The sequence below is a fragment of the Protopterus annectens genome, chromosome 3.part1, assembly GCF_019279795.1.
Source record: "Protopterus annectens isolate FY-2018-M chromosome 3.part1, PAN1.0, whole genome shotgun sequence".
In the NCBI taxonomy this organism is placed as follows: Eukaryota; Metazoa; Chordata; order Ceratodontiformes; family Protopteridae; genus Protopterus; species Protopterus annectens.
In genome coordinates, this window is record NC_056732.1 from 1,503,766,283 (window position 1) to 1,503,789,084 (window position 22,802).

Below are 22,802 nucleotides of genomic sequence, written 5' to 3' on the forward strand. Positions count from 1 at the left end.
GCTAAGAATGTACTCACATTATCTTTTTGGCATTTATATGACACAGTGTTCTAGGTTGACTGCCTCTGCTTAACAGCTCTAACTTTGTTTTACAGCTGATGAGGAGCATCATTTAAATGTGGTTAGCTGCCACAGAAGATAAGACCACTTCTCCAGGCAGCAGGACGTGAATGTGTTGTATAGTCTTCCAGTTTGCAGTTGGAATGATGTTCTTCTCGCTTGTGTGTCTTATAATTTTCTTCCTATGTCCTGCTGCACACAGGTACAGTTATGGCAGAGAAAGTGCCATGCCAATATATACCTTGGACTCCCTTAGCTGCTGTGGCTGCTGCTGGGCTACCATGGCACTCTGTGTCTGCATTTCATGAGGGGGGTCAAGGCCTCCTGTTGAAGGTGACATTGGGGGTCGGAGATGCCATCTGCTTCAGCCTCTGAGAAGGGGAGAGGGTGTTACGTCTGGTGGCACAGCAGCAGATGCTAGTGGCTGCTGAATAGGGCCAGCAGTTGCATGCCTGCACTGGCATCATGTAACACATTCTGGAGAGGCTTCATGAGTCTCGGTTAGTTGGCCTTGACCATCAGGCTACTGGCAGAGCAACTGGCCCATGACATCAGGTGTGTGAAACCAGGGGCTGTTTGGCTTTGGGACAGTCTGGTGTGAGTGTTATCCCTCCTACTGTGTCACTGTTTATTGCCCAGCTCTTCTCATCAACACTTGTTTCTCTCTGCCTCTCTGTGTTCATCCACTGTATACCCTACCTTTGGTGTGTTCACTATCTGTGTCAGTGTTCTGCAACAGTCTGCCCAAACCTGCTACCTGCCCTTCACTGCCAGTGTACTGGATACCATCCATCACTACTTTTCCCTTCTATCCTTCTCTTTTAATTAAGGAAAAGAGATCTAGTCCCCAAAAATATCCCTCCTTTCCTCCAACTCATGTTCCTTTTGCATACCTTTGTGTTTCTCCCCTGCCTTTCCTGCTTGCCATACTCAAATTTTATATTTTCCTAGTAACCTTTTTTCTTTCCTATTTATATGATGAACACATTGGGCACATTGGTGAATCAAGCAACAGATGAGCAAGCCAGGATCCATGCACAAACAGCTATTTTGTACTGCACTGTGTAGTGAATATGTGTGCTCCATGGCATGTTTAGGGCCAACTGCGGAGTGACCTGAAGTATTGGCAAAATGGGACAGTGTTTATACTGAGGCCACTGGTGGAAAATAATTCCTACACAGTTGTATCCATGTGACCCATTATGACTGCTCATTGTGTCTGCACATGTGGTGAACATGCACTAGGTGTCCCATGTCAGGATACAGAGTATTGCAGACACATCATTGCTGTCACTTGCTGGCACATGGCCTGGCACCCTTGCTAATGGTTAGAGATGCTCCCTGTGCTGTATTTATGGGTATCGTATCATGGTGGCCCCAGAAGATCCAGTAGTTCCACCTTGTGTCTGCCATGGGATGGTTGCAGCCCTAACATAAATGATTGTCACACTGAGGTGTTCATTGTGACAAATGATTGTCACACTGAACACCTCAATGGTCACACAGTGACACCACAAACCATTACTTGAATATCTAATCCCTAAACCCCGCCAAACCACCGGGTACAAACTTACCACATTCATCTGCCATGACCCTTCCCCACATTGCATTGCTGTAGTCAACTGTCATTGTGTCTCCCTCAACCTGTGCAGATGATGAATGTGCCCTGCCCAATCGTATCCATTGTGGGTATGTTGAGGTCTGACACACAGTGAAGCCAGATCATGCGCTACCTGGTATAGGCTGAGTGTTAAAGCATACATCATATTATTTTGTGTCATCTTTGACACTGCCTATAGTTGCAGACCAGAAGCCACCACTTTATCAATGCTGCAGTGTATTTTGCCTGACTTTGCATTGGCTGAGACTGCACTCTTCCAGTGTGTGTCTCCTCCCTGTCGTACTTCTTGTGTATTAGTTACAGCCTATTCGGGCATAGTGTTGTCAGCCTGCACTACCTGTTTACTCATGATCATATTGCATAGCATGGCGCACAATAAAAATATTTTGCTGCATATTTCTGATCTAAATTGTAGTGCCACTCCTACACAGTAAATCAAAATCTCTAATTTTGTTTTGTCATGGGCCGTGTTGTATGACAGTTGTCTGCAGGTTTATAGTGGGGGGGGGGTCATCATCTGTTGCTCAAGGTTATATCCAGCATCACCTACAATATAAAAGACACACCATTATATGTGGCATGCTTCCACCATGAATGCAACCTGTATGCATTGGCCATTTTGTCTAGTGTATGTGTGTTTGTGCATGTATCAACCAGATGACCCTGTTTGCAGGTGCTTTTTGTATAGGTCAGTTGTATGGTAATGTCATATATGTAAATCATGAACTGTCCAGGTCGTATATGGACACATTATAAGTAACTCCCATGGTATTACAGACCACATGGTAGTTCAGGGTGTGGTAGCCCTTCTTATTTATGTATATCTGTCCCTATGGACCATATGGGACCTTTATCAAAGCAGTGGTGCAATGTGTAGTATCCAGGACTTCAGGTAAGTGTGCAAACTCCTAGAATGCTTGCATGATGCTAGTTCCCTTTTTTGTTATCTTTGGGAACTGCATGTGTCTCTCCACATATTGTAGCTTGATGTTGAGGAATTGTTTAACTCTTTGTGAGGTAGAGGCCTGCAGTATAACTCAAGTGTCCCTATAGGTAGCTGGAAAGTTCTCGTAGCTAGGATGGTCAACACTACACATACCATAGTGTTCAAAGGAATGTGCTTACCTTTATGTAACCCTTGATTCTCCTCATTGGTAACACAGTTTGACTAGGTTCTTGCAGTACATCCCTGTCAGTTCCAAAGCAATCGGTGATCTGCTTCTCTGTCAGATGCTAGTATGTGACTCACTACCTCAACCGTCTCCATTGACAAGGCCAATCACAATACACAACATTGCAAGCACTGACTTTGACGGCTACCAGCATATCATTTTGAGCTACTGCTGCTGCTATATCTAACATGGTTCATGTCATGTACGCTGTAAATCATGATGTTCAAGTTATATGAGTGCAGGTGTACAGCAGTGCTGTTTTATACATCTATGAATTACTCTGCCATGTTGGTCTCCTACATTTGCATATTCCATGTTACTTATTGGCATGTGGTTTATGATTTACATGTCATTATGCACTCATTTGCATGTACTACTCATTGAGCAATATTGACAATTGCTGTTTTGTGCAAACATTGCCTTTGACTCATCCAAACCCTTTGCACTGTGTTTTCAAGCATCATTATGCACCTCATATTACACAAATCATTTATAAATCCAGGTCCCAGCTGATACATCTTTTGGTTTGTTTATTGGCTGAATTTGGAAAAAAATATTATAACATCTGAAAACAGCTGAAGTTTAAATAATGGTTAGATGAAATTCTTTCTAAAAACAGTGATATGTTTTTATTATTATACTAATTTGTATACCCAATTTGCTTTCATTTACAGACCCTGGCTATGTCATATATGGCAGGAATGTTAGCAAGGTAAACAAAATAATTTTCTTGTGTAGCTTTTGTTACAACATTTGGTCATGATCTAGTAACGTAATGAAAACTTGTTATTTCAGCACTTTTATTTCTGTTTTTAGCTTACCATCGGCAGTGTGTATGTTTTTGTTCATTTTGATGTTCTGATATTTTATGCTAATATAACCATTGGAGCTTGTTAAGTAATTTTTTTTCAAATGGGAACTGCATACTAATTTATTGGGTTCTGTTAACAGAGATGAAATGGACATTGGACATTTGCAAAATTATAATGTAATTGATGCATCGTCAGATTACTGAGTTTAAAGCATCAGAGCACTGTATTTTTCAGCATAGTACTGACCCACCCATCATGGACAAAACAGCAATACATTTAATATTTTTCAAAGATCAGTGATTTTTGTGCAGTATATGTGATTGGGGGGAATCTGTTCAGATACAAAAATGTCTTGGCCAAGATTTGTAAAAGGACGTGTTATTTTGAGTAAAACATTCTTGCACTATAATTTATGCTCTATGTAATGAAATTTACAAATGTTATATTTCAGTTATCTACTTGCAGCTGTTAAATTTTTTAATATTTTCCCACCTATAACCACTAGAGATGAATGTTACCTGTTGCCCAAAGGCTTTTGTCATACCTATTGCAGAAGTGCAGGTTAAATAAAAAAAAAAAAACTTTAAAAAAGAGGCAGTTATCACAATCATAATTTATTCATTCTTTATCCGATAGCTCACGTTATCCCTTCACAGGGTTGGGGAGTCACCACAGCGTATCCTGGCAGCCACTGGGCATAGCACATTAAACCTATTCTGGACAAGGTGTCAGTCCATCACAGAGTGCACACACACACACACACACACACACACACACACACACACACACACACACACACACACACACTACATGAATGACTGTTAGCAGTTTGGAGAATTACATTTCACCTACCACATATCTCTGGGAGGTCAGAAGAAATCAGAGCACTTTGATGAAATAGAAAGTTGTGTTTCACAAAAAGTTTCTGTCTTATTAGCTGTTGTCATGAAAATTAAAGTCTTGAGTTGGTCCTTTACTTGAACAGTTTTGTCTTATGCATAAAAGAAAGCTAAAATCCTAAAATGAACATCAAATAAGGAATTGATGCTTTGCATTGCACTTACCCTCATACACAATGACTCAGATTTGACTCATCATGACGTAGTGATACTTCTAGATGTTTCTGTAGTTACATCCTACTGATACTTCTGGGCATATAATATAGCCTGCTCATACTTACATTAGTGATTCCAAAACCATGCTACTTACAAGTTATTGAAAGTCTTCATCTTAACGCATCCATGATAAGCAATGTTAACTGCACTTATACCTGACTTCTGCATGGGGTGCTGTATTTACTTATGTTGTCATAATTTTCATATTTTTCTAACTATGTCACCAATCAGGTATCACAGTCAGAACTGCATAGCCTCATATGAAAACTCACAAGTGGTCAAATAAGATGCTGCTGACAGTATGTGTATAGCTTGAGTGGATACTTCAGTACTGAAAGATGTTTGCAGAGTATTACAAAATTAATATTTACAGTGTTTATTACGACTTACAAAATGCAGTTTAAGACCTAGAATCTGATTAACACTACCAGTGTAAAGATTAGATTTGTGATAGCTTGTCATGTACATTTCTTTATATCTCTTGAACCACAAAGGTCACTAAACATTTATTTGAAATGTGAGGGCATAGCTTTTTGACGAAATCAAAGGACGTTAGTACAAAACTCCAAAATTCCAATGGAGTGACTTGAGTCAAGCTGTTAGTATTCAGCAGCATATGCAAAGAAACAGAATCTGTATGTTAGCACTGATTCTTGTAGTCTTTATTTTTTCTAAGTGATATTCTTTCTGAATTCCTGGTGCCCCCCCAATTCTGCTATTATCTTTTTTACCTGGTTGTCTGGCCTCCCTTGAAGAATGTCATTTGCTATGTTCTGCACAAGTATGATGTATAATCATATAGAAGCAGCTATTATTTCCTTTTATATTCTTCAGTACCTTAATACCAAATAATCTTGTAGAGGTTGCTGAAGTGCTGGACTCTATCATAGCTGGAATTGGTGCATTGCAGTGCACTTAAACCCTGTACACAGTGACTCAGATTTAACTCATTATGGCCTATTGATGTTTCCAGGTATTTCTGTAGTGAACCTTCTGATGTGTAATTCTTCCCTACCTTTGTCATAGCCTTCAGCCATCCCTAATGAAACCTTGGCTCCTTCCTGAACCTTGGTTGCAGATGCATTTCGTCTGCATTGCTGGGCCAGCTAATGTGTCATCCAATCAATTCGCTGAAGCATTATGGATGTTGACATCACTACACCACTAAACTTGTAAGATAATTTCTAGTTTGGATTTTTATTTTGTCCATACATTTTACCCTTCCTTTGCTCAGTGTGTAACAGATTGAGTATGCGTCCTCTAGTGACTAGCAGGATTGGATGTAGTTAACATTTATGCCTGTTTCTTTTGTGAGGGAGTAGAATGTTTCTCTCCAGTTGGAAATTCAAGTGATTTTTGGAGTGTTTTTGGTCTCATCTAAACAATTCTTCAGACTGCAGCTCTGGCAACATTAACAATAGTCATTACTGTGGATTCATTAGCCTGCCTGTAGATGTAAACATTACAATGGCTTACTGTAATCATCAGTTACTTGAACTTCTTCAGCGTGAAACAGTATTTATAGACACCATCTTCATCATAAATGCAGCAATAACAGCGCAGTGGCTCCTCAGAACTTTCTAGAGAGGTTGCTTTTCATCTCCCCTTTCTTGCACCAGAGCCTGAGTGAATGCCTTCAGATGTGAAGTACTCATTTCATGTAGATCTTTGTCTTATGCAAACCTCTGTATGTGTTCTGCTTTTTGTAGACATTAAGTTAAACTTTGCCAGCCTTCATAGACTATCTCAACCTAGTTTACTTTTTAATTTAACTAAACAAATTTGTTTTCATTAAATCAACAAGCAGAATTATGACATGTTTACTTTCCATGCTATGAAACAGTGAAGTTCTGCTTTTTTGTTACCTGGCTGTAGTCTTTGGTTGCAATCTGTGCACCTGATGCCTCAGAATGACAGTCAGCATCAGTCACTTTTAGCATAATAGGAGTGGGAACTGTTTCTCAGAGTGATAAGCCAATTTTTCATGGGTTAACTTTATCAAACGTAACCTTTGTGTGTCCCCACTGAGGGGTATAACTGCCCATATTCTGCTTGTTTATTCTAGGACTTGGAGTCTCCTAGTATGGTCAGTGGTCCTTTTCCCCAGAGTTGAAGATTCCTCTGCAAATTCTTTCTGTTTCAGCACATATGTAAGTTGGAGATCAGGGCAATTCTACTGTACTGATCTAGCTGCAGTTAATGTAAGACGCAGTGATATATATATATTTTTTTACTGGCTATAGCTTGCAGACATCTGTGGTACATCCCAAACACTAAACATAATTAAAAGGCTCTGTTAATGATCTGGTAGGCATGAGGTATACTTTTCCAGTTCATGGTCACCGGTGTCTCCTTAATATGTTGTGATGAGCTAGTAATATTATTGTGACAGCAGGCAAGGGTCACATAACCCACATAGTCAATCCAGTCACCTAACTTTTGCGCCACCCCTCATAAGAATTGCCTTATGTCTGTCATATTTATGCATATATTTATTTAATTTTATTTATTTTTATGATGAGGTAAGTAGATTGGCACAAATAATCTTTTTCATCTGGAGTCTAGAAAGTGCAGAGAAACGTGCTCTTCATTTGAGAAAAATGCTAATCTGATGTTGTCACTCTTCATTATATCCTCAATGAGTGGATTTGGATCCGATCCATCTGATCTGACTCAGCCGATGCTAAGGCTCGCAGCCACCAGATCTCTTGAGCTTCTCCCTTACCCACAACGCACCTACCCAAGTACGTCAGATCTTGTTTGCCTCTTCTAGCTATCGGACATGCTGTACCAGTTTCTCTCGAGCTGTATTAGATAAGTAAAGTTTTTTGCTCAGAATTCTTTCCATTAATTAGGTTTTTTTAGTTTTAGTCTTTAGCCTTTAGTTTTTGTGGTTACTATGTCTGCTGTTTTTCTCCCTTGCTCGTATGACTTTGTCTTAAATTCTTACAGACCATTTTTGGTATTGCCTTGCCTCCTTTTATTAACGGTTGTCTTTAGAGTGGTATAGTTGTAGCTTTTTTTCCCTTACTGCTACTGCTTTTCTTCCCTTTTCCTTTTCGTACTTGGTACTGTTAGATACTATCGTTAGTATCGCCCTTCCCTTATGACGTCGTCGTAACTCTTCATACCACTGGTGGTATCCCTTTGTTTTTTTTTTCTTCCTGTTAGAAAAAAAAAGAGGTTACATTTTCTATTTTTGGATTGCTTTCCTACTTGAGTTTATACTTATTATTATTATTATTATTATTTGATTCAGATATTGCATGATGACTGACAAACCTGCGGATTTTAAGAAATGATCCAGATGTGGGCATAAGTTGCCACTCTCAGATGCACACCCTGTGTGTGTACTGCTTGGGTCCGTTACACTTACAGGAGGACTGCTCGATATGTCACAGATTTAATCTGTGAGCTTTAGCAGAGCGTAAAAACAAATTAATATTGAAAGGTCTCATCACTTTCTCTTTTGGAGAAGCCATATCCAAGTCTGCAAAGTCAAAGCCTTCCACCTCATCAAAATCTTCCTCAGCCTTTTCCTGGAAAAGAAGTGCTAAACATTTAGTCTCAACTGCGGATCAGAAGAAAATGAGAATTCAGGATCCAGCTGCTCCTTCAGATCCTACGGCATAAAATCAGTCATTAAGGATCATGTACTATCTAAGTTGGATCAGAAGACAAAATCATCAGATCAAACAGAACCTTCAGAGACTATATATTGTTCTCGGACCAGATTTTCTCCATTGATGGACCCAGTTCCTGACAAACTTCCATCACCTTTTTTTGCAGAGGCCAGCATCCCCTCCATTTACTCTACTCGTTCTTCCAGAAGTATCACAGAAGAAGATGTAGAGAAAGAGAGAGTGGTGAGGAGATTCTCTCGACACAGGGGCAGATTGGTTTTCCCTTGGTGCCTACCCCTCTGGGTCAGGCTACCCGACCTTCCACCAAACCTCCCTATATTTCCTCCTGTAACACCATCCATTGGCATTGAGTGTCAGGATCCCAGTTGTCTTAATCTATCAGTCTCAGATCCTCAGATATCCATATCCTCGGATCCCACATCATCTCTGAGACCTCCGATCCTTTTAGATCTGGAGAGCTCTTGGAGCAGCATTTGGCTCCGAAGTTTTTGGAGCTGTCTCTGTTCCTTGGCGTCTCAGCACTGGACAGTTCAGCTCTGGCTTTCTCCTCGGGGGCAGTGTCAATGGATCAGAGAGAGAGGATGATTCAGAAACCTTCTTTCTCTGGTCAGAGCCTCTCTCTGGCTCCTTTGAAATCTGCCTTTGTGGCTGCAAAGAGAGTGTTCTCTGCCTCAGCAGTCCTGACGCAACCTTCCCCCTCAGATCCTCCTCTTCCACCTTGATGCCCCAGCTCCTGGAACCTCAACAACTTTCTCCATGGGGACATCCTGTACCAAAACCTCAGGTTCTCTTTCAGGGAATTTTGATTTCATCTTCCAAGACTTCCCCAGAACATCTCACTGATGAAGTGCCCAGGAAGAGGACACGCAAGAGGAAGCACCTAGACTCCCCACAGGAGTCTGTCACCAAAGACACAGATTTTGATGAGGGCAAAGGATCCCCGTGGTCACCTCCTGAAGATGCTCCTTTCGGAGACATCCTAGAAATCCTTAAACAGAGAGTTAGCTGGACATCCTCCAACCCTTCACTGGATGAATCCTTTCTCCTGATGGCTTTCAGTGCAGGACCCTCTAGTTTCTGGGTGAGTCCGTCTGCCAATGAGCTCATTAACATGATCTCTAGGCAGATGTGGAAGGAAGATGATTCCATAGAACTCATACCTAGGAGACCAGACAGGATAATGGCACCACCTGCAGACATACAGTTTTGGGGAAAAGGGGTTCCAGTTGATGCCATGGTCATTGTGGAAGCCACTAAGTAGGAACTAGCCAATGAGAGTTCCACTGTTCATCCCCCCAACAGGGAGTCATGGGCAATGGATGGACTGGAGAAGCATGTCTTTGCTTCAGAGACTTTTGCCTTGTGGTCTCCGAGCTATTTGGCACACCTTATTAGACTTTAGAGAGATTTGACCAAGGAGTTATCAAATACTCTCTCAGGAACCATTTCTGCAAGAGGCTCTAAATTTGGTAACTTCTCAGTTGGCAACCCTACAGTCAATATCCAGTAATTCCATGAGGTCAGTTTCCAACATAACGGAGGGGACTGCAAGAGTTGCGGGTTTAGGCATTTTCATGAGGAGGCATGCCTGGATGCACTTGTGCAATTTTGTGGAGCCATTTAAGTCCAATTTCATTAATGCTCCCTTTGTTGGAACTACTCTTTTTGGCCCTAAAATGAAAGAAACTCTGTCCGGCTGTGAGAATTGTGAGTATTGAAAGACTTTGTCTGCCATGGGCATACGTTTTTCGGAGCCCCCATAGATCCTACTCCAGGAATCAGCAGAGTGGCCAGAAAATGCGGTTCAAAATAGTCCTAAGGTCCTTTCCATGACACATGTGGAAGAAGTGCCCCCAGGGGCAGAGAAGGGTGAAACTCCCATGGACGTCATCACCCTCATGGCAGAGGTGGACTGCAAAACCAGGGTCCACAAGAATCCTGGTTTTGCAGTCCACCTCTGCCATGAGGTGGACTGCAAAGGTGGACTGCAAAACCAGGGTTCACAAGAATCTTTCTTTGGTAAACCCTACCAGCACTCCTGAACAGAGGCCCAGCTGTCCACCTGTGGAGGCATCCAGGGGACAATTATCCCTGCACCAGGGAGCCTGGCTAGACTTAACAAAAGATACTTGGTTGCAGAGAATTATATCCAGAGGTTATATAATCACCATTTTCCCTACCACTACCAATTTCCAGAAAAATCCCCCAATGTTCCACCCAGTTAGCGGGATCAAGCAGCAATCCAGATTCAAAAGCTGCTAGAAAAAAGAGTCATCCAAGAGGTGCCACCAGACCAGATAGGATCCGGTACTTAATCAAGGTTCTTTTTAGTGCCAAAGAAAACAGGGGACTGGAGACCAGTTTTGGATCTCACAAATCTAAACAAATCTTTTCACTGAACCAAGTTCTAAATGGTCACTGTTCAGTCCATTCTCTCTTTTCTAGACAAGGATGACTGGATGTGCTTGATAGATCTTCAGGATACCTACTATCACATAAAAAATGAATAAGAGATCCAGAAAATACATACGCTTCCAGTTGGGAGCCAGTCACTACCAATTCAGAGTACTGCCCTTTAGACTCACCACAGCCTGTATGGTGTTCACCAAGTACATGGCAGTAGTAGCAGCTTACCTCAGGTTGCAGGGATTCCAGGTGTTTCCCTAACTGGATGACTGGCTTATCACCACTCTTACCAGACATCAGCTCATTCATGCAAGGGATCAGGTTCTCCATACCTGTGCCCTCCTAAGAATAACCATAAACTACAGCAAATCACAACTTCAACCAACTCAGACATTAGAATTTATTGGAGCACTGCTCAACACAAAGACTGCCATTGCTTCCCTTCCACCACAACGAGTTCAAACAATAAGATCACAAGTAAGAAGGTTGAATGAAACATATCAATCTCAGCCCCTACAGTTATCTGAACTCTAGGCATAATGGCAGCAGCGAATAACCTTAGTTCCATTGGCCAGGTTTCCCATGCGGACCCTTCAATGGTTGTTAGCTACTCAATGGTCAGTCTTCCATCAATCAGTGTAATTCCAGATAAAAAATCACCGATACTTGCAAAAGAGATCTCTGTTGGTGGATCCAATCCGATCAACTGTGCCATGGCCGTCCCTTCATCCCCCAGCAGCCCAACACCATAGTGACCATGGATGTTTCCCATATAGGGTGAGGGGACATTATCTGGGAAAGACAGTCCAGGGTACTTGGTCCCCAAAAGATGCCAATTTCCATATAAATATTCTAGAGATAAGAGCAGTGCTCTTGGCATAGTGAGCATTTCAAGATGCTCTCCTCTCTGGGACAGTTGCGATTCAAATGGACAACAAGTCAATCGTCTGGTACATCAACAAACAAGGGGGAACCAGATCTTATCCATTTTGTCGAGAAGCTCTCAGGGTCTGGCAGTGGGTGATTTCTTCCAACCGCTTTCTTTTAGTGACGCACATTCCGGGGAAATCCAGATGATATTTTCCGTCAATGGGGCCAGCCATGCTGTGATCTTTTTGCCTTTCCCCTAAACAACAAGTGCAGCAACTACTTTCCCCGGATTCCTCCACAGGGGGAGTCAGCAAGGGATGCTGTACTTCATGATTGGTCCCCCCAGTATCCTTTATGCCTTCCCACCAGTCCCATTGATTCCCAAATTTCTGCAGAAAGCTGCCAGGTCGAAGAGCATAGTAATCCTCATTGCCCCCTATTGGCCTCGACAAAATTGGTCCCCCTTCCTATGGCCTCACCTGCTTCAACCCAAATGGAAGCTAGACCTGACCCCAGACTTCCAGTTTCACCCGATGGGTATGTCACACCTGGATATACAAAAACCTCAAGCTGGCTGCTTGACCTCTCCAGTTCCCTTAGTAGCCAGACAATCTATGCTCTCATCATCTGTTCGACCTATAATTTTATCTGCCCATAAACACTCGACAAGGAAGACATTTCAATAAATGGAAAAGATTTGTCCTTTGAGTTCAGCGACATAATCTTGGTCCTTTTTCATCTCTCATCAATCGCAGTTTAGATTTCCTTGCTCACCTATTTCAGAATGATGCCAGTACTTCAACCATTAAAGTACAGCTAGCAGCAATTTCAAATTACCATACAGGATTTAATGGCACATCCATAGTTTCTCACAAATTGAGCAAGGCCTTCTTAAAACGGACACTTCTTCTAGAGCCTGCTTTTAAAGACCCTATGCCTCCATCAAACATAAATTTGATGCTTCAGTCTCACACAACCTCCCTTTGAACCAGCAACTACATGTGACCTTAAATATCTTACATGGAAAACAATTTTCTTGGTTGACATTACTTCCTCAAGAAGAATTTCTGAGATCCAAGTGCTATCTTCTAAACCTCCTTACTTGGTTTTCCACAAAGATAGAGTGACCTTATGTACCAGCCCATCCTTTCTTCCAAAGGTGGTGTGAAAATCCAACATCAATAGTACTATCAATTTGCCAGTGATTTTCCCCAAGTTTACCAACAAAGGAGAGGCTATCTTACATTTACTGGATGTTCATAGACAATTGTGATTCTATCTGCATAGAACAGGAAAAAAGCAGGAAAGCAGACCAACTGTTTATCTCCTTCTCTGAATCAAACTTGGGGAAACCAGTTTCCTAAGTTATCCTATCAAAGTGGCTGACAAAGTGCATCTTCTTTGTCTCTGCTAAATTGGGCATTCCTCTTAAACACCCATTGAAAGCACACTCAACTAGATCCATGTCTACTTCAATGGTTTTTCAGTTAAGGATGTCTATGGATGATTTTTGTGCAGCAGCAACTTGGGCTACTCCTCATACCTTTATCAGTCATTACAAGTTGGATCTGGTCTCCAGAGATAAAGCATAATTTAGCAATATGGTGCTCAGGAATATCCTTCCTTGAGTCCATCCTGGATACAAGTAGCTAGGGAGGCTGTCCCACTTGTTGAGGATAGAGAGAAGATTGACAACATCAGATAATGAAGTTATGTACTTACCATAACATTCCATCTGTATTGTCAATTATTCTTCCTCAACTCCCATCCTACCAACCCCTGTTCTTGGCTTCTGGAGGAACGAGTATTTACATGGTCTCCATATATGTACATATATATATATATATATATATATATATATATATATATATATATATATATATATATATATATATATATATATATATATATATATATTTTATTTTATTTTATTTTAATAATTGTTAACCGGAAAAGTCTGACTGGACACAGGTCCCTTTTCAGCGGAGGCCCGGGGAGAAAAGCAAGTAAAATTAAACACAAAATAAAAAATTCATATACAATAAAATAAACAAATTAAAAAAATAATGAAGGTAACAAAAAAGTTCAGTACAGCAGAGGCAAAAATCAAACATTGTAATTTTAGGATAAAAACATGCATTGGTAATTGCTACTGACCTCAGATAGTGTTTGTTGACTATCTGATAAATAGGTCCTTGGCCTATACTAAAATTATTACAATGATGACATATTTTAAGGAATGATCTAAACAGCAGTTTTACCAGCGAGCTGGAATAGGTTACCAGAACTCTCATTTTTATCTTTTTATACATTGTTTATATCTTACTCTGGGGAGTAACATGAGCATAACCAGTTGTTAGAATAGTGGGTTTTCAAGAGCTTTATAAACTGTATAGTAGAGTTATTAGAAGTTATCTGGCTAGGTAGTGAATTCCATGCTCTCGCAATAGTGCAAACAAAGAGAGACTTACCATCATAATTCTTATATTTGATGGCATTTATGAGGTTCTGGTTAGTAGATCTTAATGGTCTAGCAGTAGTAGAGAGTTGAATCAGATCCTGGAGAGCAGGGATTTTGTCAGGAAGATAGTATAACTTGTGTGCTACTGACAATTGACTGAGTAGCAGAAGTTGAGGGAGCTCAAGCCAGTTAAGCTGCTTTAAAGATAGACAGTGATGGGATCTGTATGAGGCTTCAGTAGCAAACTTGGCAATCTTGTTGTAGCAAGATTCCATTTTGTTTAAATCAGCCCGGCAGAGGTTAGTCAGGACTGGGGAAGTATAGAGGAGAATGGACAAAAGATGAGTCCTTGCTATTGTGGCCTTAGTATGTCTAGTGATAAAATCTTTGTTCCTGTATAGGAGGCCAAGCTTTTTATTTACTTTCCTGATGGTTTGAGCTATGTGGATGTCAAATCTTAGGTTATTGTCAATTTCTGCACCTAACAGTTTAGTGTGTGAGGTTGGACTGATTTGGATATTATCTTTGGAAGTGATGCAAAAGTTGTTGTCTGAAGGGGGGGACCTACCTAGGCTGAACAGAATAAGTTTTGTTTTTTTGGGATTAAGAATGAGTTTGGTGTTAGTACACCATGTTTCAGCTAAGATAAAGTTATTTTGGGTTAGGTTATGCCGTTCTTTTATTGTGGGAGCGGCACATATAAGGGTGGTGTCATCAGCATATTGTACTACTGAGGCAGAGAGTATGGAGGATGAGAACTGTTTGGTAAAAAGCGAGAAAAGCAATGATGACTCTGGATATTGGCTTTTCCATAACTATTCTAATCTTCTTACGCTAATGTAGCAGCAAACAAGATCTGAGGTAATTGAGTAGGTGCATTGTGGGTAAGGGAGAAGCTTGAGAGATCTGGTGGCTGCGGGCTTTAGCATCGGCCGAGTCGGATCCAACAGATCGGATCTGAATCACTCGTTGCAGAAGAATGAAGATCGACAACACAGATGGAACGTTATGATAAGTACATAACTTCTTTTTGATGTGGCATTAGTGTGGCAGCATCCCAGTGCTTCTGTGTACACAGTATGCACACGTGACTCCTAGGCCAACTACAGCCATGAGGCATTCTTTAGTTGTCTGCAACCTCAAAAGCAATGCACAGTTGTGTGCAGAGCTCATTATTAATGGAGCAACCAAAACTGAGCAAAAAGATTGTGCAAACATTATGGTATTGAAGCGGCTGAAAAGCACTGCAAACATGAGCCGCAAAGCATCATAGAAAATTATGAATTTACATCACATGGGATCTCCCATTACCAACAGTTCAAAAGGTAGATGCTAGAAAACCGGATATAGTGGTCCATGAAAAGAAGACAAATTGATCTTTGAAATCGTCATACTCAGTGACCACTGTGTCTTGCTTACAGAGAGACACAAAGTCATAAAATATCAGGATCTGCAGGCAGAAATGAAAGCAATGTGGAAGAAAGATACCCAGACAGTTCCAATAGTAATAGGAGCAACGGGTCTTATAAAAAGGAATCTACAATTGTGTTTAGATATGTTATCAGTACATGTAACCCTGTACGAATTGCATAAGGAGTCATTACTGGGCACATTGCGGGTGCTGCGAAGAGCACTTTTGGCTGACATCAAAGACTGAAACAATACTAATTTCATGAACTTTAATCGTTCTTTGACTTAGGAATGGGTTCCCTTCCTGTCATAATATTAGAAACCCAAAAGATCTGGAGAAATTAAAAAAGCAAGAAGATACAGCAGACCAACTGGCAGACAAATTCATCTCTAACTTTACTCCTCTCTCCCTTCAAGCCTCCACTCAGGAAATAAATAAACTACAAAAAGTCAGTAAAACCCAAAAAGTTAGAAGTTTGATAAAACAACTAAACACAGTAATTAGGACTGTCCATAGAGATTCATAGGTTCATAGGTAGGTACTAGGCTATTGGCCCTAGGGCCTATACAAGCCTAGCCAAAAAAGGTACCCTGGCTTTCGCCACCCAAGAAAATTATTTTCCTGTGCCCCTGTCAAACAGAACCACAGAAGTGATCCCCGGGGTGAATTTCCTATTACCCATGCAGTTATCAAGATTTTTCTTGAAGAGTGCTAATGAGGAGCTCTGTTTGACATAGATAAGTAGTCTGTTTCAGAGTATGGGAAGTCTCTGGGACAGGAATCTATCCCTCCAGCATGTTCTGTTTATTGTGGTGACAAGGTTTAGGTCCCTAGAGTGTGTAGCTCGGAGGGATTTGGATTTCTTTAAGTGGAGCATGTCCAACAGCTCTGGGTTTGACATAGCTTTGTATGTTAGGCAGAGATCGCCTCTGAGTAGGTGATATGCGACGGAGTAAAGCTGGAGTTTTTTGAGTCGGTCTGCATAAGGCATCTGTTTGAGGCCAGTAATCCTCTTTGTGAGGTATTTTTGTGGTCTTTCCAGTTGTTGTAGATGTTTTGTGAGGTACATACCAAAAGGGTCATTGTACTCTATAATGGGTCTAATGAGTGATGAGTAGAGGGGAACAATGACCTCTTTTTTTCTGGATGAGAAATCTTTTGTGATGAGGTGTGCCATGTAGAATGATTTCCTGACCACTATGGTGATGTGATTATCAAAGGAGAGACTACTGTCCACCTGTGTCCCAAGGTCTCTTATCACACTTTTGGTGTTAAGTAGACTACCGCCTATGTGGTAGTTCATGGGTACAGAATTTTTACCAAAGGGGATGGCAATGCACTTTTTGGCATTGAGCTTGAGACCATGGCTTTGACACCAGGCATCTGTCTCAGAGAGGCCCTTTTGTAGGATGTCCACATCATTAGGAGTTTCGATAATGGCTCCTAGTTTGCAGTCATCTGCGTATTTAGTTAGCCAAAGACCTGTGTTGGCCTGTACTTCAGAAAAGTAAATACCAAACAGGAGAGGACCCAGGACTGAACCCTGTGGTACTCCACTTGTCACTGGTCTGAAGTCTGATTTGGAGTCTGCTACTTTCACAGTGTGGTTTCTGTCAGTAAGCCAATTGGCAACCCATCTTGTGACATAGGGATTTATACCTAGTTTAGTGAATTTATCTATAATTCCAGAGTGGGGGATGGTGTCGAATGCCTTGGCGAGATCTAGATAGGCTGTGTGAACCACCTTACCCTCATCTATGGCTTTGGTGACTGCTTCAAAGAAGTCTATCAGGTTTAGGAGACATGATCTGCCTTTTACAAACCCGAACTGTGTGGGGTCCAGAGTTTGGAGATCTCCAATGTCTTTGTTTATGGGTTCCATGATGATACGTTCCATGGACTTGCAGACCAGGCTCATCAGGCTAATGGGGCGGTAGTTCCCGGGGTCTGTTGTGGCCCCCCCTTTGTGGAGTGGGATAACCATCGCAGTGTGCCATTCAATGGGCACAAAGCCTGAGTTGAGGCTATGATTGAACATAGTACTTAGGTGGGGTGCCAGTTCATTCTGTAGTTTGTGTAGAAGGCAGCCTGAGATGTTGTCAGGTCCCATGGATGCTGTGTTCTTGGCTTTGGAGAGTGAGGTTTTTACCTGTGCAACCGTGATTACAGGAACTTTGCATTCTTCTGGTATAAAGATGGGCCCTTTAGGGGGTGAGAGGGGGGTAAAGTTAGCACTGAACCTATCTGCCAGGATGTTGGCAATATCAGTTGGTTCTGTATATTTAGTGTCATTGTGCTGTAACTCAGAGCAGATCTGAGTGTTGCTATTGAGATTCTTGACATAGCTATAGAATGCTTTGTGGTTGCCTTTAGAATCAGTGGCAATTTTGTTTTCATATCAAGCTTTGGAGGATTTTATGAGGGATCTCAGCTTCTTACTGAGGCTGACCAGGGAGTTCATCCAATTGTGGGATTTTACTCTTTTTTGCAACAGTTTCTTTCTTCTGTTGTAGAGTTTGTTTATGGCAGAAGACCACCAGATTGGCTTCCTTTTTTTGGAGGATAGCATCTTGGTTCTGTTAGGGATAGCATGATCCATGCACATGTGTAAGTGCTTATAAAGTGCATTTGTGTAGGATTCAGCAGTCATACTTCTATTGTCCATCTGCATGGGTGTCGTGAAGTTTGCCACTTCTGTCTTAAGAAGCGTGAAGTTGGCTTTGGAGAAATTTTTTATGGTTGTTTTCCTAATGGGGGTGGGAGCGGGATGTGGATGTCTAGGGTGATTAGCTTGTGGTCGGATCTGACCAACGAGGAGCTGACCTCTGGTGTGGAACACCAGTCACCCATGTTGGTGATGACCAGGTCTAGGATATTGCTGCCCCTGGTGGGGGTATAGATAAGTTGATCCAAGGCGTTGGAACTGATGATTTCCAGAAAATGTTGAGCAAAAGAGTTGGTACAAGAGTAGTTTTCCCAGTTAATGGTGGGGTAGTTGAAATCACCCATTATTAGGGTGTTGGGTTGTACCTTAATATTTTCCAGTGTATCAAGAAAAGAGGAGTGGGAATCCTGGGGCATGGTTGGGGATCTGTAGCAAGCTACAATCTGGTTTGTGGTTTTGCCCAGAGTTAGTTGAACTTGGATAATCTTGGATGCATTATGCTGAGCAACTAGCTTGGAGGTGTGGATATCCTTAATGAATATGGACACGCCTCCACCTTTAGTGTTTCGGTTCAGGTTTGGTGACTGAAAGGTGTGGTATGAATTATAGCCTGGTAATGCAAGGGTACTCTCTGGAGCTTTGAACCAAGTCTCTGTCACTGCACAGATGTCGATGTTCTCCATTTTAAGGAGTGCCTCGAGTGAGTACATTTTGAGGTTTAGACTTCTAGCATTGAGTAGCATTACCCTCTGATTTTGCTTGCTTGTACTTGTTACGGTGGTGAATTTGTCATTTGAACCTTGCCTAAAAAAGGCACTATAGGGGTGGCAAGAGCCTTAGTCAGTATCCGGAATCCCAAGGGCGACAGGTGCAGGCCATCTCTGGCAAAGCAGCGTGGTTTGTTGATCATGTCATCCCAGGCAGACAGATACTGGATTCCCTTAGAATGACACCAGAAGCTTAGCCAATTGTTAAAGTCAATCATTTTGTCCTAGTACTGTGGTATCATTCTGGGTGATGGCAGGATGCTACTTAGGGCTAGAGTCATACCTGCCTGAGCTACAAGATCAGAGAGCTCCTCCATGTCTCTTTTCATGTAGTCCAGAGAGGTACATCTCAGGTCATTCGCACCAACATGGACAATGACAGAGTCATATTTGTACTTGTTGTGGAGTGACCTGAGTGCGTGCATTATGTGGTGGATCCTGGCACCCGACAGGCAGCTGACAGTAACTTTCTCCTTGTTTAGTCTGGTGAGTGGAACATCAGTGTGCCTGACTATAGAGTAACCTATGAGTAGAGTTTTGGGTACGTTATGCCTTATTGGCTGTAGTTGAGTGGCACACTGAGTATGTGTCATTTGGGTTGTGTTGGGGGGGGTGGAGGTTGCTTGCATTTCTGCTTTGGAGGTCTCGGTTGTTTGGGCAGATTTTTACTGAGAGCCTCCGCGAATGTAGGTGTGTGTTTTGTGCTTCTGTGTGTGTGTTTTGGTGGTGTAGGTTTTGAGGGATTATGTGATGAGTGTGGTGCAGTGCAAGTGTTTACCTTCTCCTCTTGACTGTCTAGTCCACTCTTCGGTGAAGAGAGCTTTGCTTCCAGTTTGGCTATATAAGTGCATCTCTCATAGGTCGTAGTGTTGGGTGGTAGGAGGAGAGGGTTGTCTGTGTACATGAGGCAATATTTACAGAAAAAGTACTTATTCCAACAGTTTTCTTCACTATGATAGCTGCCACCCAGTTCATCAAAAAAGAGGAATTATTAAAGGGAAGTATATTAGGTTAGCCTGTATGATTACAGATAATGGAACTTTTGAAAGGGAGTGCAACACATTAAAAAATATGTTTGTTGCTAGAAGTTATCCTGAAACAGTTATTCATCAAATTCAAGATGAGTTTTTTTTGAGAAGGAATAGGGGGTCTGTTAAACCTATTATGCATGAAACTGGTTATATTCAGGTTGAACATACTAACTGTAGTAGTGACACTTACAAGTGTTCTTTTATTACTACCTATACATTAAATTTTCCTATGGTTAGGCAGATCATTATAAATAGTTGGGCTTTCCTTGAGGGTTTTGAAGGTTTAAAATATATACTGGGAGAGAGATCTAGTTTTGTTACTAGGTGTGCTAGATGTGTAAAGAGTTTGTTAGAGGTTGGTGACAGAGGTACAGAGTTTCATAGTAAAAAGAAAATTGGTACCTTTAAATGTGGGAGTTGTAGTCAATGTTTTTGTATAATGGAAACTGACCAAGTTAAGGTTAATAATATTAAAATAAGAATTAATTCACATTTTAATTGTAAAATGGTGGGTGTTATTTATCTAGCTATTTGTCAAAAGTGCCCAAGCTTTTATGTTGGAAAAACTGTTCGTCAATTTAGGGAGAGGATATACGAACATTTAAATGACATAAAAAATAGGAAGATGAGTAATTCTCTTTACTGTCATTTAAAGAATTTTCCTGGTTATGTTTTTTTATTTGTTGGTTTGGACACAGTTGTTAAGCAGCACTGGGGAGGACTATGGTGTGATTTAATAGAGTTTAAAGAGTTGCTATGGCAACTCAAGTTAAACGCCACGGCCCCCCCTGGACTTAACAAATCAACTTCAATAGCTAGTGTTTTAAGGTTAAAGTCTTATTATGTATGAATCTTATGTGTGATTTTCATTTACTCAGCATATAGATTTTTTTAGATTTATATTTAATTATAATTAATATTTACATTTTATAACTCAGTTATATGATATCCATTTAAATAGTATATATGGACTTATTGTAACCCTTGTATGCAATTATATAATTTTAGCATATACATTTTTTAGGAGATTTGTACTAGAACTTTAAGAACTAATTAGGTCAGGTGATTAATTGCTCTTATTTAAAGGGAATTTGGTTGTTAGAGTATGGATTCTGGTGAAGTTGTGTTATAGACTTATGAAAGCGCTCAATCCTGTCTTATTTCATTAAAGTTTTTAAGAAGGACTTTGTCCGTGGCTTTTTTTCAAGAGGAATTGTATTTCATTTACATGAGGCAATTGCTGCATTGTCCCAAGATGCCTAGATTCATCAGGTAGACAGGAGAAAACACTGGGAGCTGACCTTTAGACATGCCTGGATAGGTGCTTATTTATTAAGTACTAAAAACTATTTTCCTCTAGACAAGTGAGGAAAGTTGAGTGCTGTAGTAATTTGTAGCTTATTTAGTGCTTACAGTGAGTTCTGAACAAGTGCTGAGCTCAAAGAAACAGATTTGAGTGCTAAAACTAAAAAGCTGGCTAGTTGCAAGGGAAAATTTGAAGAGCAGACTTTATGGCGCCAGGAATAGTTTAACCCTATTTAAGTGTGTGTTGGGGGGGGGGGCTCAGGAGCTCACAAACAGTCTTGGACACAGGAAATCCATATCTGGACAAGACCTGCCACAGGAAATGGGGGAAGCAAGCTTAGAATTTTTTTTACAGGGAAGTGGAAATGGAGAAAGCTGGAACAGAAGTTAATTGAACGTTAAGAATCTGAGGTGGTTGGCCTTCACAAATGTTCTCTATTAGATTGAATGAACTAATGACACTAGACTGGGAGGAGTGTCACAGATCAAATATATAGTATGGGTGGGCAACTGCAAAGCCACCAAGTATAAGAACACCACAACGCTAGGGATGGTGGGTGGGAAAAATTACAGTTCCTAGCTGTAGCCACTAAATGAAAGTTTTAAACAGATCAAGGAGCAAGCAGACTCTGGAGAATGCTTTTAAATGTAAACAGACAATTATAGTAATGCACACTATTACAGTTCCTAGCTGTAGAACATAGAAACCTCAAAAAATCAAAAATGCACAGAAAAGCTCGGATAGAGCACTCACAAACAAAAAATACAACTCTCAGTATGAAAAAGCAGTTTACAGTAATTCAGTAAACATGCAATTAGAGTAATGAAACAGTATCTAGCAATGAAAAATACAGTTAAAACAGTATAAAACAGTACGTAAATGCAGTGAAATAATAAAAAAGCTTTATAACAGTGCAAAATGTAGTAGATCAACTGTGTAGCACAATTATAAGCGTTTTAGAAGTGCAGTTCAGTGAAATAAGTGTAAGAAATAACTTATCCTGCTCTTGGAATCTTAAGGAATTTCTGCTTAGTTTCAGTAATGAAATAAAATCCACAGCCAGATAAATACAAGCACAACCTTTTCAAGACACAGGCTTTATATACCAGTAAGGATGGAAGAGTTAGAAGATCAAATTACTACTTAGCCCCTGCTATTACCCAATCACTCGTACTGCAGAAGGTCAGGAGGCCTTGTTACTCTCAATAATAATGAAGACAGACTATCAGCAGAAAATGGCTGCCAGAAACACAGGAAACTCAAACAAAACTACCAGGCCTAGACAACAGGCCTCTATCAAGATTATGCCACCTGAGCAGAACACAGAAACCTCACTTTAAAAGCATAGAAAGAACACTCACAAAGAGAAAATACAAGTCTCTGTATGAAAAAGCAGTTTACAATTTAGTAATTAAATAAAAATGTAATTATAGTAATGCACACTATTACAGTTCCTAGCTG

The 22,802-nt window shown here is 40.8% G+C and overlaps 1 protein-coding gene across 3 annotated transcripts in view; it reads left to right on the plus strand.

Moving 5' to 3' along the window:
• Positions 1-22,802, plus strand: part of LOC122798538 (protein lifeguard 2-like) — an 861,262-nt gene that overhangs the window by 612,351 nt on the left and 226,109 nt on the right. For all 3 annotated transcript variants that reach the window (XM_044067573.1, XM_044067575.1, XM_044067574.1), the window contains exon 8: positions 3,528-3,565. In XM_044067573.1, coding sequence (XP_043923508.1) covers positions 3,528-3,565 — 38 coding nt within the window. The remainder of the gene's footprint in view (positions 1-3,527; positions 3,566-22,802) is intronic.